This window comes from Plecotus auritus, assembly GCF_963455305.1.
Source record: "Plecotus auritus genome assembly, chromosome: 2".
Lineage (NCBI taxonomy): Eukaryota > Metazoa > Chordata > Mammalia > Chiroptera > Vespertilionidae > Plecotus > Plecotus auritus.
The window spans coordinates 28,467,998-28,483,099 of NC_137771.1; the positions used below are offsets into that span (position 1 = coordinate 28,467,998).

The 15,102-nt window shown below is 46.0% G+C and overlaps 1 protein-coding gene across 2 annotated transcripts in view; it reads left to right on the plus strand.

The window, feature by feature from the left end:
* EIF2B3 (eukaryotic translation initiation factor 2B subunit gamma) overlaps positions 1-10,534 on the plus strand; it is a 97,617-nt gene extending 87,083 nt beyond the window's left edge. For both annotated transcript variants that reach the window (XM_080654480.1, XM_080654481.1), the window contains 2 exons: positions 3,164-3,267; positions 10,373-10,534. In XM_080654480.1, the coding sequence (XP_080510606.1) occupies positions 3,164-3,267; positions 10,373-10,425 (157 nt within the window). In that variant the 3' untranslated portion in view covers positions 10,426-10,534. The remainder of the gene's footprint in view (positions 1-3,163; positions 3,268-10,372) is intronic.
* The last annotated feature ends 4,568 nt before the right edge of the window (positions 10,535-15,102 follow it).

The following is a 15,102-nucleotide window of genomic DNA, read 5'->3' on the forward strand; positions in this document are numbered from 1 at the left end:
CATACCTCAACATATCTGGTGAGGATTTAAACAAAAATCACTGAGCTAAGGTTAGGAGGCTCTGGTATCTAGGAAGATATGGATGACTCAGCCATAATCTTTAGGCTGAAGTAGTGAGTCAGACCTTTAGTCACATGTCTACAAAAGATTATGAGTAAATTTAGAAAGCCTGCCAACTAATCCCCAGAGAAGAACCTGCCTATCCTCAGAGTTACTGAGAAGTTTCATGGCTCTTTGCCAAATACTGCCAAGTCAACACCTGAGGCAGAAGCCCATGACACATAGAGTCACCACTGTGTAAGCTTGGGCACATTGCTTAACCCCTGTGAGCCTCAATTTTCTCAGTAAAAATTAGAGTAAATACCACTACCCTACAGGTTTGCTAAAAGGATTAAGTTACATAATGAATATAAAGTCTCTCTCTCTCTCTGCCCTCTTCCCCTTCCCTTCTCATTTCCACTCTAAAAATCAGTGGACTTCAGGTAAGGATTAACAACAAAAATACACACACACACACACACACACACAAATAGCATTAATCTTGGCTATCTCTGAACAGCTTCTTAGATAACACAACCAGGCATTAGCACAGCAAAGTCCTTAGTACCCAATTGAGAGTTAAAACTAAATGCAAAAACTGTAGTTCTGGCACTGGGGGCAGTTCTTGAGCTCCATAGGAAGCTACCTTCCCCCCCACCTTAAGCACTGAGCAGAAAAGGCAGGCATTACTGTGGATTGGCAACGTGGTGAGGGCTTGTTTCATACAGTAGTATCTGTCTTTCCTCTCTACCATGAGCAAATGCACACACTTCCAATAAAATCCTTAATCTTGGAGTTTCTTTCTGGACAGAGGGAAGGGTATATTGACTTGAAATTTTTCCAGAGTACCTCAGCCTTGCTAACGGAGGTGACTTATAACCGCAGCATGATGATGAGGAACAATTGAAGAAGCAAATGGTAGAAAAGAGCTTCACACTCACTGAGCATTTTGTCAGGTGTTCATCTCAAAGCCTTCCACAGATCCACTGACCAAGAGCCTCAGGAGAGCGCCCAGCTTCCCATCAATCAACCCACTTTTTCCCTGTCACATCTGCAGACACTCTGTGTCTCAGAGGGTGTTACACACAAACCAGATGAGAAAAACAATATGGGAGGCTCTGAAGACCTCATTCAGACCTGCTAAACACAAGGAAAATCCAGGCTATGCATTTTTATGGGAATCTGACCTCAATCATTCCAGCCTCCCCCTTTCAGAAATGGCTCCCACCTATATCCCCGATTCCAAAGTAGCCAGTTAATAGTCTCTAATTATGGCTGCTTGAGTTTCTGTTGGCTGTTTTTTGTCTGCTGACCATGTTTACCTCTTGCCTAACTCCAGAGCATGCTTTCACAGGCTTCTAAAACCCCTCCTCCCACCTTGGAAAAAGAAAGGAAACTTTCAGTGACAAACTAGTAGCCAGTTGCAAGCCTGCTCTATCCCAGGCGCCTGTGTATCTGAGGCTTTCTATACTTCATTACTATCCTTTTGGGGAGAATTTTCCCCAAGGAGCAAGAACCACTCTAACTTCTGACTGAACTGCTTCGCCTGAAGCAGAGGGGAAGTTGGAAAGTTCTAGAAAGTCCCTTAATGCCTATCCAGTGAGTGTATCCTGATTTTGAGCCAAAAAACTAATACTGTCTCTGCCCATCTCTATCTAGCCCATACCACAGAGGTGCTGTGGCTTTGGCCTTTCACTGCTTTCCGACAGGCTTGAAGAAGAATAGAAATAAAGAAGATTCTGAAATGCCATAAAGTGCTATATTTATTTTTTATTTTTCACATTTTACTAAAGTGTTGGCATTTGGGAGGATCTTTTTTAATGGCCTGTGCATCGATAGTTTCAGTCCTTGGACTGTCCCTTCTCTATCCTTTCTGCCTCATAGGTTTTGTAGGATTTTTTCTTAATTGGTGTTTTGTTTTTGTTTGTTTTGCTTCAATGGATGCTCACACCCTCCTTACTCACTTCCTTCTCCCCTCCAGTTGCCCCTGACTCTTTAGGATACCGAATATTCACCTGTTAAGACAGAGATGCTTCTGGAGCCATCTCACTCAGAAAAGCAACTTGGCAGTTCCAGGCTTCCTCCAGTCTTTTCTCCCCTTAATTTCTTTGTATGGCACTGTGGTTAAATGTATGGTTTCTGGAGTCAGGCAAACCTAGATTTGATCTGCTACTTGGTAGTTATGTGGTTTTGGGTAAATGGTTTAACATCTCTGTTGCCTTATCTACAAAATGTGGTTATTATTTTTACTACATCTGAGGTAAAAATGATACTCCCACAATCATCTAGGAAGCGTTTTTCCCCCTAATTAAATACATAAGGCCCTTCATTCTAGACCTACCAAAATGATTGATGGGGGCCCAGACATTGAGAGTGGTTTTGGTTGCTATTTTTAGCACTGCCCAGGTGATTTTTCTGATGAAATGGCTAGATTTGTAAGTCACTCCTGTAATATACATAAGTATTTAGCATAGTACCTGGCATAGAGTAGGTATGAATTAATGCTAGTGAAGATTTCAGGAGCCAGGAAGATGCTCTTTAAACACATTTAAATGTTAAGAGCAAGTGTTGCTACTCTTGAGAGTGTGGCTTTAGGATCTGGCGTAGTCTTTAATGTGGCATGGAGCTGGTTTGAAAAGCATCCTTTTTTTCCTAAATGAGTATGGTTTAACCAGAGTCTGTGGTGAGAGCTGTGGGGTACCCACTATTTTCCATAGCTGATCTCCTAGGAAAACTGCAGGATCTGAGCTGCAAATGAATCTTGGTATATATTCCCAGACGAGAGGCGGAGGGATGAGTCAGCCCAGGGATCAGTACCAGCTTCCACCCCCAAATAAAGGAGGAAAGACTGGGTGGAATTTAGTTCTGGGGTGCCTAAAGAACTGAAGTCAGAGTGTCTGCTCTTTTCGGGCTTTTAAGAAGAAACTCTGGATATCCCTAAAGCCAGGTCCACCCTTGACCCAGCTGAGCCATTCTGTCTTCTAGTAATAAATTCAGGCATGTAGCCATTAACTGGAGTGACCAGCTATTCCTAGCCTGTGGAGGATCCAGAACCCCCAGCCCATAGTGGTGAGGGTGGTGATGAGAGCCATAAGCACTTTCTGACTTAGCCACTGTGTTACAGAAGCAACATCCAGGGCAGTGTCATCTGCAACAATGCTGTGATCGAGAAGGGAGCAGACATCAAGGACTGCCTAATTGGAAGTGGCCAGAGGATTGAAGCCAAAGGTAAACAAAACCCAATTACAGTCATAGATGCCACTTTTTACCTATCACACCAGCACAGATGATGCTCAGTGCTAGTGAGGATTGGGGAACAAGCACATGCATACATCGGAGATGAGGACATAAACTGGTAAAGCTGTTCTTGCAGGGGGATTGACATCATTGTCAAATTTTTAAAATTTGACTTAATAGTTCCATTTTCAGGAATTTATCTTACAGATAAACTCATATATGTATGCATTCTATTATCAAAAAAATTAAAGCATGGGAGGTAATCAACTAAGGATAATGCATATATGTATGGTCCATGGAGAGAGACAATGGGTGAGGTCCTGGGGCAGGGGTTGGGGACAGACTAGAGGGGGTCAGTGCGGGGAGCGGGGGGAGGAGACATACATAATACTTTCAACAATAAATAATTATCTTTTAAAAAAAATTTTAAAGTGTTGCTCAGTGGTTAAGCATTGACCCATAAATCAAGATGTCACTGGTTTGATTCCTGGTCAAGGCACATGCCCGGGTTTCAGGCTTGATTCCCAGAAGGCGGAGGAACATGCAGGAGGCAGCCTATAGATGATATTTCCCTCTCATCAATGTTTCTATCTCTCTATCACTTCCTCTGTCTCTAAAGATCAACAAAAACATATTTTAAAAACATATAGTCCTAGCTGGTTTGGCTCAGTGGGTAGAGCATCAGCCTGCAGACTGAAGGGTCCCGGGTTCGATTCCGGTTAAGGGCATGTACCTCGGTTGCAGGCTCCATCCCTGGCTCTGGTCGGGGCGCATGCGGCAGGGTTGCGGGGGTGGGGGTGGGGGCGCAGCAACCAATCCATGTGTCTCTCTCACATTGATGTTTCTTTCTCTGTCTCTCCTCTTCCCTTCCACTCTAAAAATCAATGGAAAAATCTCGTCGGGTGAAAATTTTTAAAAAATTAATTCGTTGAAGAGATACTAGCTCACAGCTCTACAAAGGCTGCTGAATTAAGCTTAGAAAATGGGTTATAGCAAAGATTTATACCCCAAACCATTCAGATATAGGCACTGCTGCCATCTCACTGAACACTGGAATAGCTCTCCAACCACCCAGCAACTCCAAAGTGGATGCTGTCTAGTTCCTACTTCTTTGTATCACTAGTTTCCAGCCCAAGGTTTGGGGTGGCTACACCTGACAGGTCAAGCCAGTGTCATATGCCCATGTTCTAGCTGCAAGGAAGGTCTGTATTTTTAGTTCAATTACTGGCAGACAGACTCCACCCAGTCTCTCCCCAGAAAACCTTTGAGCAGGAGTGTTGGTCAGCAGCAGCACCGTAGATATGAGCCCAGGTAAGGGGGCTGGAGAGCAGCTGAAACTCCACTCTGAAAGCATGGATGGCACTGCCCTCCTGGAATGCTGTTGGCCTATAACTGTTGTTTAAAACTTTAAATGTTCTCACATTCACTGTCTTACTGGATTCTTACAGAAGTCCTCTATAAGAATAAGATTCATTATTGACCCATTCGATGAAGTGGAAGCTGAGACTTTGAAAAGTGAAATTTACCCAAGGTGCATAACTAATAGATAACAAAACAGGGTCTTCAGCCTGAATTATTGCCAGATACCCTTTAAAAAGGCCAAAGGAAGCCGAAACCGGTTTGGCTCAGTGGATAGAGCGTCGGCCTGCGGACTGAAGGGTCCTGGGTTCGATTCCGGTCGGGGGCATGTACCTTGGTTGCGGGCACATCTCCAGTGGGAGGTGTGCAGGAGGCAGCTGATTGATGTCTCTCTCTCATCGATGTTTCTGGCTCTCTATCCCTCTCCCTTCCTCTCTGTAAAAAATCAATAAAATATATTAAAAAAAAAAATAAATAAATAAAAAAAAAAAAATAAAAAGGCCAAAGGAACCCTAGCCAGTTTGGCTCAGTGGGTAGAGCATTGGCCTGCAGACCAAAGGATCTGGGGTTCAATTCCAGTCAAGGGCATGTACCTTGGTTGCAGGCTCCTCCCCAGCCCAGGCCCTGGTTGGGCTTGTGCAGGAGGCAACCAATCTATGTGTATCTTACATCGATATTTCTCTCTGTCTTTCCCTCTCTCTTCCACTCTCTAAAAAATCAATGGAAAAATATCCTCAGGTAAGGAGTAAAAAAAATAGACCAAATGAGCCCTAGCTGGTGTGCTCATTGTTTAGAGCATCAATCCACAAGGGTCATGAGTTCTATTCCCGATCAAGGGCATATACCTGGGTTGCAGATTTGAGATCCCTGGCGCCATGCAGGAGGCAACCAGTCGATGTTTTTCATTCACATCGATGTTTCTCTCCCTCTCCCTCTCCCTCTCCCTCTCCCTCTCCTTCTCCCTCTCCCTCTCCTTCTCTTTCTCCTTCTCCCTCCCTTCCATTCTCTCTAAAAAAAAAAAGGAAGAAGCCACTCCTGGCTTGCCCAGCAGAATTTGATCAATGATACCCCATTTCTCCTTTTAGTCCATCTTTCCCGGACCAATAGGAAAAATGTATTTGGCCTCCATATACAAGCTTTTTGTAATCTTCAGGGACCTCAGGTCTTCACTCTTTCCTCCTTCTCAACATATGAGCCTACCCTGAGGTTGCAGAGAAACTTATTTCTTGGGCAGCTGGGGCCTGTTGGTTGTTTCTTTAAAATAGGATTCAGAACCCCCAGTCTTTTCCCTGACTCCATGGAAGGCCTTGGAAGGGGTCTGCTGTTCATCTGGTCTGTGAAGCTGCTTTGTTATCCTGTCCCCTCTCCACTCCTCATTGTATTTCTCTATGGTTTGTTCTCTTCTGTTTGGGTTTGTGACCCCCACATAGTGTTTCTTCCACCTCCTTCCTGCCTCTTTGTCTTTGTAAACTATCTCCTGCTCAATAAAAAGTAAAAACATCCCCCAGTGCTTTCTTCTTTCAGTCCCTCCTGGAGCCAGGACCTACTTCCTTTTGTTGTTTTTAAAAGAGTTTACTCCATAGGCTTATTTGAATGAGTGAACTCCATTTGCCAGCACCCTAGAGGTCCCTCCTTTCTTGTGTGCTGGAACCTGGAATTTCACAATTTTTGCTGCTTCTCCTCCCCATCTCCAAAAAAGTGATGGTGCTCCTTCCTTCTACGTTGCAAGGAACCCTTTTTATTCCATGTGCAGAATGCATGAATGCCAGATACTGAGGGCCTGAGGCATAGCAGCTCCTATCAGGGAGCACAGGGCTGCTTCAGTGTCTCTGGGGCTTTCTGACACTAACTAATATTATGTGCCCATTTTTTAGCAAGGAGACTCCTTAATGGTCCTTCTCAAGGAGAAGGGACCAGGGAAGTTATCTAGACTCTAAGACTCTAAAGTAGAGAGCCCCAACACTTCCTGCTCCGTCCTCAATGCTGGGGGACCTGTGCATCTAGCAGGGTAGTCAGTGCTTTCCTGCTACAAGGACTTCTGGCCAATCACCTGTTCCCACTATCACTTTTCTTTGAGGCTGAACTGTATGGATAGAGCAAATTCCTATCCATCAGGAACACTCAAGACCTGTTAATATGGATGACCCAGACAAACATTAATAACTCAGGTCTTCACCAGCAAAGGGCTTAGTAGATGGCAAAATACCCCATCAGTCTTCCTCACATGGAGGGATTTCATCCTCATAAGTAATGCCCTCTCTCCAGTTCCAATCACTTGTATATCAGAGTTACTACATCTATAGCAGTCTTTTACCCCAAAATGTGACTCTCATAACCCACTGTAAGCCTCTCTACCTTATTCTAATTTTTCATGTTTGTTTTTTTTATTGATTTTTAGAGAGAGATAGAAACATTGAAGAGAGAGAAACATCATCGATCGGCTGTGCCTCTGCATGCCCCCCACTGGTGATCAAGCCCGCAACCCAGGCCTGTGCCCCGACTAGGAATCAAACAGAGACCTCTTGGTTCCTTGGTTGATGTTCAACCATTGAGCCACACTGACCAGGCTCTACCCTATTCTAACACTACCAGAACAAACTATTCTCTGACAATTCTGGCTTTTCTCACCCAATACCATCATGCTCAGTTAATGAGATTATTTCTGGCAAAAATCCTCATAACCAAGTTTGATCTTCTGCTTAAGCCAGTAGAAAGCCATAGCCAACAAAGTCAAAACCTGGGAGACTGATGAGGCTCTGAGTCTCTTATCACTGTCAGTGAGAGAACTTGGGTCTCTTCCCTGTGACCACAGTGATCAGTCTTTTGGCCATGAAAGTAGACCTCATGGGTGCATAGATCAGGTCCTGGCTAATAGGAATCCTTCCTAGCTTCCCAACAGTGCAGTTTTTCATATGTGACTTGTCATTCCCTTCTGTCCCATTGATTTTTCCCCAACTTACCATCCTCCCTCGTACTCCTTACCTTTGAGATCTTCCCAACCTGATTCTAGCCCAGAACTTTTCTATTGTGTGTACTGGAGCCTGTTTCCAACCCTGGCCAAGCAGAACTAGAACTGCTTGTTGCTACCCAACAGGTTCCCCCCACCTTTACTGAATCTCCATGAAAATACATCTACTCCGAAAATACCATATCTAGTCTCTCTCTTCTCCTACCCCCAGGCTAAGAGCAGAACAGAGGGCAGAGTGGAGAGTAGGGAGGGCGAGCTTGTGAAGGCTCAGGTGCTTATTTGGAGCCTGACCACGGAGCACAAAAAAGCGTTGTCTGCCCCAGCCAAGCAGATAATTAGCCACTCTGGTCTGGAGCACTGAGGGCCAAGAAGAATGTTAGTTGGAACTGGGACTATCTTCAGAACAGCCCAGTGTCCCTGGAGACTAAGAAGAGACTGGATGAAGGAAGAGCAAATGTCAGAGTCTGGATATAAGCATATGAGGCTGACTCATGGCTATAGAGGGATAAAGGGTAAAGTAGAGTTTTTGGAGGTGCCCTAGGAAGCTAACTAGAGCAGCATTTCCTTTGTTCTTTTCTAGTCAGTCTTATCTCAAGGGTGGAGCCTAATCGCACTCCAAGACCAGCCCAGCCCTAGGGAATCTGGCAGCCTGAGCACTGTCTGGGCCTCCTCCCCATTCCTCTCACTGAAGTCCAAAAAGGAGCACCTCCCAGGGCATGAGGACACAGACCAGACCCAGACCCATTCTGTAATTACTGTTCAATACTTATCAAAGCACTATGCTGGGCTCTTTCCATCAATTATCTTACCAAATCTCCACAACTTTGTGAGGAAACTAAAGCCCAAAGACTGGAACAGTTTGCTCAAAGTCAAATTAGAATTCAAGTCTTTATGACTCAAGCTCTTTCCTTTCCTGCACTGTTACCTTTTCTTCCTCTCTTTCCTGTTCTTTTCTTCACACGTGAGATTGCCCCTGACCAGTGCGGTGCCCTAACAGCAAACTTTGTGAAAGACGTAGACCTAGGTTTCTCTTCCCACTGGAGAAAGTTAGAGAAACAGGCCTGAGGATTCAGGATCCCCAAGCACTACTACTCTACTGCACCAGATGTGTCAATTAAATTCTCTTTGAGAGATTGGAGGCCTCTTCTATACATGTGGGGTTTTTCCCCCTACATCTATACTCTCACTTACCCCCCCCCCCAAACACCCACACATTCAACAAAGAGTTACTGCCTACTGTATTCTAGGCTCTAGGAGGGTATCTATAAAGATGAATAAGACTTGCCTCTTGCTGTCTAGCTGCTCACAGTCTATTATAGGGAAACAGATGAGTAAAGAAATAAATACAGCCTGACCAGCATGGCTCAGTGGTGGAGTGTTGACCTATGAACCAGGAGGTCACAGTTCAATTTTCAGTCAGGGCACATGCCCAGGTTGCATGCTCCATCCCCAGTGGGGGGCATGAGGGAGGCAGCCAATCAGTGATTCTCTCTCATCATTGATGTTTCTATCTCTCCCTCTCCTTTCCCCTCTGAAATCAATAAAAAAATATATATTTTTTAAAAAGCTAACCCTCATCTTACCTTTCATCACATTGCCGATCAGCTTCAGGGCACTTCTGTAAATATATTGAGGATTCACAGTATTCCTCTTCCCTCCCTCTTTTTTTCCAAACCTCTTGGACAACTTAAACATATTCATCAGTGAACTATCCAACTTCATAATTTAGCTTCATAATTTCCTGAACTTCTCTACCAACCTTCACCTCCTTTCAACTTTAGCTCTCCACTTACATCACCATACCTTATCCTTGTCATTATCCCAAATCTCTGAAATCTTTCATGTGCCTGTAGCTGTGTTAAACACAGGGGTATGAGCATAAACACACTGCCCCTGCAGTGTGAGGTAGAGGAGAATGAAATAATGATATAGAGATAGAGACAGGTATTAGATAGGATGTTCTCACAAAGCAGAAAATGGACAGCTCAGAAGGGAAGGCATCAATCACATAATGGAGGTGATTGATTAGGGCATTTGGGATAAGAGTGTGATGGGGAAGAAAGGCATGTTGGAACAGCATGTGCTGAGGTCTAGAGCTATAAAATAGTATGGCTTTAGGTACAAATGGAGAACGGTGGAAGATGGGGCTAAAGAGGTAGCAAGAGTCAGGTCATGGAGGGGCTTATGGGTTTGGACTTTATGAAAATAACAATGGCCACTATTTATGAAGCACTCAATGATTCTTTAACTCATTGAGTCCTTGCAACAACCCTATACAGTTGGTGCTATTATTTCCATATTACATATGAGGCAACTCCCTTTTTCCTTTGGATATCTCCATTTAACCATTTAATCTCCTTTTTCCTCACTCTTTTCCCTATTCCCTATCCCCAGGCCACACCACAGTATTTCATGTTTTCCTTTCCTACATGTTTATGTTTTCGCTCATGTTGTTCTAGTGGCCTGGAATGCCTTCCCTTTGATTACACTGCCTGAGAAAACTCTATTTATCCTCAAAGACCCCGCTCCTTCCCCTCCTCTGTGCAGTCTCCCTGAAAGCCAGGTGCAGAGAGCAGACCCTCCTGCTGTGTAGCAAGATGCTGTCTCTCCTGTAGTCCCATTGGCAAGTTATATTCCCAAGAGCTTCTCAAGAGCAGAGCCACATGGGAGAGGAATCAATGTTTATGAACACAGAATTAAAAGTAATTAGGTTTAAGATGACATCTTTTGCTGACAGTTCTCAAACAACCTTTTCCTTTTCTTTTGTAGCCAAACGAGTAAATGAGGTGATCGTGGGAAATGACCAGCTCATGGAGATCTGAGTTCTGAGCAAGTCAGACGCCTTCCTCTTGGCCCCCAGAACTACAGATGTTGCCTGGCCCACCTGTTTGACTCTGTATTTATTTCCCAATAAAGAAGGGCTCCCACAGGCATGCTGCAGTCTTATAGGGTAGTGCCATGCTCACATGGCGGGGTGGGGGTGGTTCCAGTGTGTGTTCATGAGTCATGTGGTAAAGACCATCTAGAACCAGTGTGTAGAACGAAGTAGAACACAATGGCCTAGCCCCCGGGTACAGAAGCTACCAGGCAGGGGCAGCAGCTCTCCAATGGGAAAGCTCCTAGGAGGACTGCTTTCTGACTGGCTGATCTAGTCTCGTCCATAAAAGCATATCCCTCCTGAAAGGATCTGGAAGTACTTCAGTCCCTGGCCCATAGGCCTAGTTGCTGGCAGTGCCATCTCTGCATATCGTGCTCTCTCTACAGCTGCTGATTTGGACAGCCTGGCCCCTGAACCTCAGCCCAGGACTTACCATTCTGCCTCCATACTACCTGCCACACAGATTCCCAGCCCCTGCCATGACCCCACCCCCAGCCTCAGCCTCTAACCTCATTCCCTCCCTACCCTCCCAGCCTGTAGCCAATTCTCCAGCTCAACTATTGTCCCTTGGAGACCCTTAAAGCAAGCAGAAGGCAGCCCCTGCCTGGCCATCAATATCCTCACCGGTTTTAGTGGCAGCAAGAGCAATAAAAGAAAGCCATGGTCTGAGAGCCAGACCCCTTTCCACCTCCCCTTAATGAGGACTGTTCAACCTGGTGAGGAAGAGCCAGGAAACTATATCAAGGTTTGAAAATCTTCTGACTCTTCTCCAGGTACACTCCCCTATATCCTAATTATACAGGCGCTCCTGCTTCAGATAATTGAGAAATGAGATTTCCATACTCACAGCTCTTCCCTTCACCACCCCATTCCCAAACTCAGACACTCTGCTCTTGCCGCTCCCTGTACTGCTTTTACAACCTGCAGGAGTTTGGTGGAAGATAAAAGTGGTTCCTGGGGTGAGATTTCACCTCCTGGAATTAACAAAGTAAAGGTTTCTCTTGATGTGCTCACTGTGGGTGGCAGTAATTATAAACATACTGGTTTCTACATTGCTTCAAAAATCTGAAGTCTCAAGTTAATGTGAGTAATCTTGCCTGAATCTTAGTGTTGTTCTTATTGAACTTGTGAGAGGCTGAGTAAAAGAGCATTCCTTCCCTGGGGGATCTCCACCTCCATCAGCCTTCTTGGGAGCTCTAGAGCTTCGCATTCTTCCCATTTTCAGGTTGGACAAGGTTCCTGAAAGTGTGCTGAAATGGTCCAGCGGAAGTGGTTGAAATAACTGCAGCAGAGGTGGGAATAAAGAGCTATGGTGGTGCCCAGAATGGTCCCCTTTGGCACTGAAATTAAACTTGTGGGGCCCAGATGATGCTGGAGACAGTCCTGGCCTGGATGAAGGAAGATCTATCTGCCCTCTTGTAATGCTCTTTGGCTTTGGCCAAATCACTGCCTCTATTCTGTCCCTGAATTTCCCCATCTGCAAATTGGGAAGGTTGGACTGGGTAATATTTTGTTGTTGTTAATCCTCACCTGAGGATATTTTTCCCATTGATTTTTAGAGAGAGTAGAAGGGAGGGGAGGAGGGGGAGTGGGGTACAGAGAGAGAGAGAAACATCAATGTGAGAGAGAGACATCAATTGGTTGTCTCCCTCACATGCCCTGACCCTTGAACACCCTTGACCAGGAAGCAAACCCGAGACCCTTCGATGCATGGACCCGTGCTCTGACCATTGAGCAACACTGTCCAGGGCTGGACTAGGTAACTTTTTAAGGTCCTTTCTCAGGTTTTGTCACCTCTCTCAGAACCTTCTGACCCTTGAGGTCTGGGTGGTCTGAAAGGCCAGAAGACTGCTCCTTGACCACAGAAAGGGATGGAACTGGGTAGGTTTGGAGGGAGGGTTAGATGGGGTTAGGATGGGAATGGAACCATGCATGACCTCCTGGTTCCCAGGTCAAGGCTCAACCAATGAGCTTCTCCACAAAATACCACGGCCTGGGCGACTCTATTTTGAAGAAGTGGCGTTAGAAGAAGTTTAAGTTTAAAAAATTTGGCTCTCAAAAGAAATTTCAATCGTTGTACTGTTGATATTTGGCTCTGTTGACTAATGAGTTTGCCGACCACTGCGTTAGGAGAAGGGATTGATTAAACTGTCCCAGAGCCTTCCCATATTTCTTCCTGATCTTCCCCCCTGAGCCCTTGGAAGCACTGACAGTCGGAGGAAAAACCTCTCCTCTGCCTTCCCTTGAGCACATGAGCAGCCCCCCACTCCAGGAAACAGACTAGGCAAGGACTCCCCAGGGGAAGGCCTTGCTGAGTTTGAGTCCCAGGTGGGAGCAGCCCCCAGCTCGGGACACTGCTGCTATTGTCTCTGTAACTCCAGGACTGGCTGGATGCCCAAGATGCTTTCATTTCTCTTCTCTTTGCTCTATTTGTCTGCCAGAAGGCAGGGACAGTTTTTGTTTCTTTTTGGCAGCAGCTACAGAGGGTTTGAGTATGTCTAAAATATAGTGTGCAACTGAATGTCCACGGGCCAGCCACCTCTCCGTGGGACAGAAGCCAGAGGAGCCAGGCAGGAAGAGTTGATAGGATCTGCCCTGCCTCTCCCAGCGATGCTCCGAGAGGGAACTGGAAGAAAGGGGCCTTGTGTGCCACATCAGGGAGGACTCTGGGGAGGTGTGGAGGAACAGGGTTCTGGGACCCTGCCACATCAGACAAAATTTGATGGATGGCTACCACTCCAGGGATTTCTCCTCCACTATTTCTCCTCCACTATCCCCTCACCTGCTGGCAAGAGCTCCCCGAGCCTGTAAGGGAATTGACTGCCAAGGTTGTCCCCCAAGACCAAGGCTAAACTTCCCAGTCCTTCCCCACATTATTCTTCCTATTGCAATCCCATCCACAGTGGGGCGGGGAGGGGGGTCTCTACCTGGAGCCCCAAGAGCAATCCAGGGGCCTGCACAGCCTAGTTTATAAGCTGTTTCTATTTACAGAGAATTTGCAGAGAGTATACTTTTTTTATTCGTAGCCATCCCTACCCCTAAGGAGGTACATAAGCCAGGCCTTTGTATGCTGCATTCTAAATAGTTAAATGTGTTTGAGGAAGGGGGAGAGGAGTGTGGGAAGGGCCACCCAGACGGAAGGTCCAGAAAGCTCAGCTATGAGGGAGCTGACAGGGAGGGAAAGGCTGGGCAGGAGAGCACATTCTCTTGGAGGCCAGGATGACCTGTCCTTGACCTGAGCCGTCTGCCACCACCCAGAAGGATTGCATCATGGGCTCTTCTGCCATGGATAAATGGGCAGATTCTACTTGGATTCTTCGCCTCTCTCCTTCCGCCACCCTCAAGGTGAAAGGCATTTTCTGATCTCTGGTTGCAGCCTCTGGCACTAGAGACTTGACAGGCACAATTGACCTAAAGCTACCAACTGGGAAGGGACATAAACTCCCAGGCTTGGCCTCTAAATGTAATAGGTGTCAGTAGGGATTGTCAGGGCCCCTCCACATCTCAAGGTCATTGACTCTGCCTGGCCCAGATAACAGAAGCCAGCCCACAGCATAGTGAGTGAGAAGCTTGGGGGGTGCCAAGGAAAGAGGCCTGACCTGGCTTCGCCCACGTGGACCCTACCCTGAAGCCACACTTCACTCAACGTGTGTGTGTGTGTGTGTGTGTGTGTGTGTGTGTGTGTGTGTGAGTGAGAGAGAGAGACCTCACTTTTCCTGGCCATATATATTACCTCATTTAATCCTTATGTCAATGTCAAAGATTATGTGATTTACCCAATATCTCACAGCCAGTAAATTGAAGATTCAGCCCTTGAATCATTCCTTCCTTTAGATTCAGTCATCCTCCCACTTCTCCGATCCAATTCCTCACTTCTGGAAACCTCCCTGAGGATCCCAGCTCACAGTGGTTTCCCTGTGGCCTCTGTGCTCCCCCTTAAGCTATGAACATCTAAAAAGCGGGTACTCTGCAACCCCAGAGTTTAGCAAAGGACACATAAGAAACCCTAAGGGATGTTTGTCTCAATCAGTAATTAGATTTATTCCTTGGTAATAATGAACTTAATTAGATTGCTTTTGTTATTCTTTGCACAACTTCTTTAGTTTGAGCCCAGAACACATGCCTAGGTCCAGTAGAAGTGACACTGAACCAGGCTGTTCCACAGTGAAGCGGGCTGCTTTTAGAGAGAAAAGATGCGCTTCTACTTCCCTTCCTGTTCCCTAGGGTCTGCTTTAGCTCACCCTGGCTGAGCTCTGCTGCACTCAGGAAATCACTCGATGGGGAGAAGAAAGTCATTTCGGAGCTTGGAGTAGCCAGAGAGCTCTAGGCTCTGGGTGGGAATGGTTGGAACTGCAAACCAATTTATCCCACTCTGGTCTTTGAATTACAAGGCAAAACGTTTCCTCACAAGGTAGGCCCTACCCTGGGAGCATCCATAAACGTGCTGGACTTCGCCACAGTTGTTAGCAATGGTGGGCCTGCTGTGGAAGCAGAGCCCCAAGGCCCAGGCAATTACAAATCTATTCCTCCATGAACCTTATGTCTTGCAGAGTCTGATTAGAAGGAAGGAGGTCTCAGGAGCTACTTACAGCAAATTCTGTCCACTTGCAGTCCTGAGGAC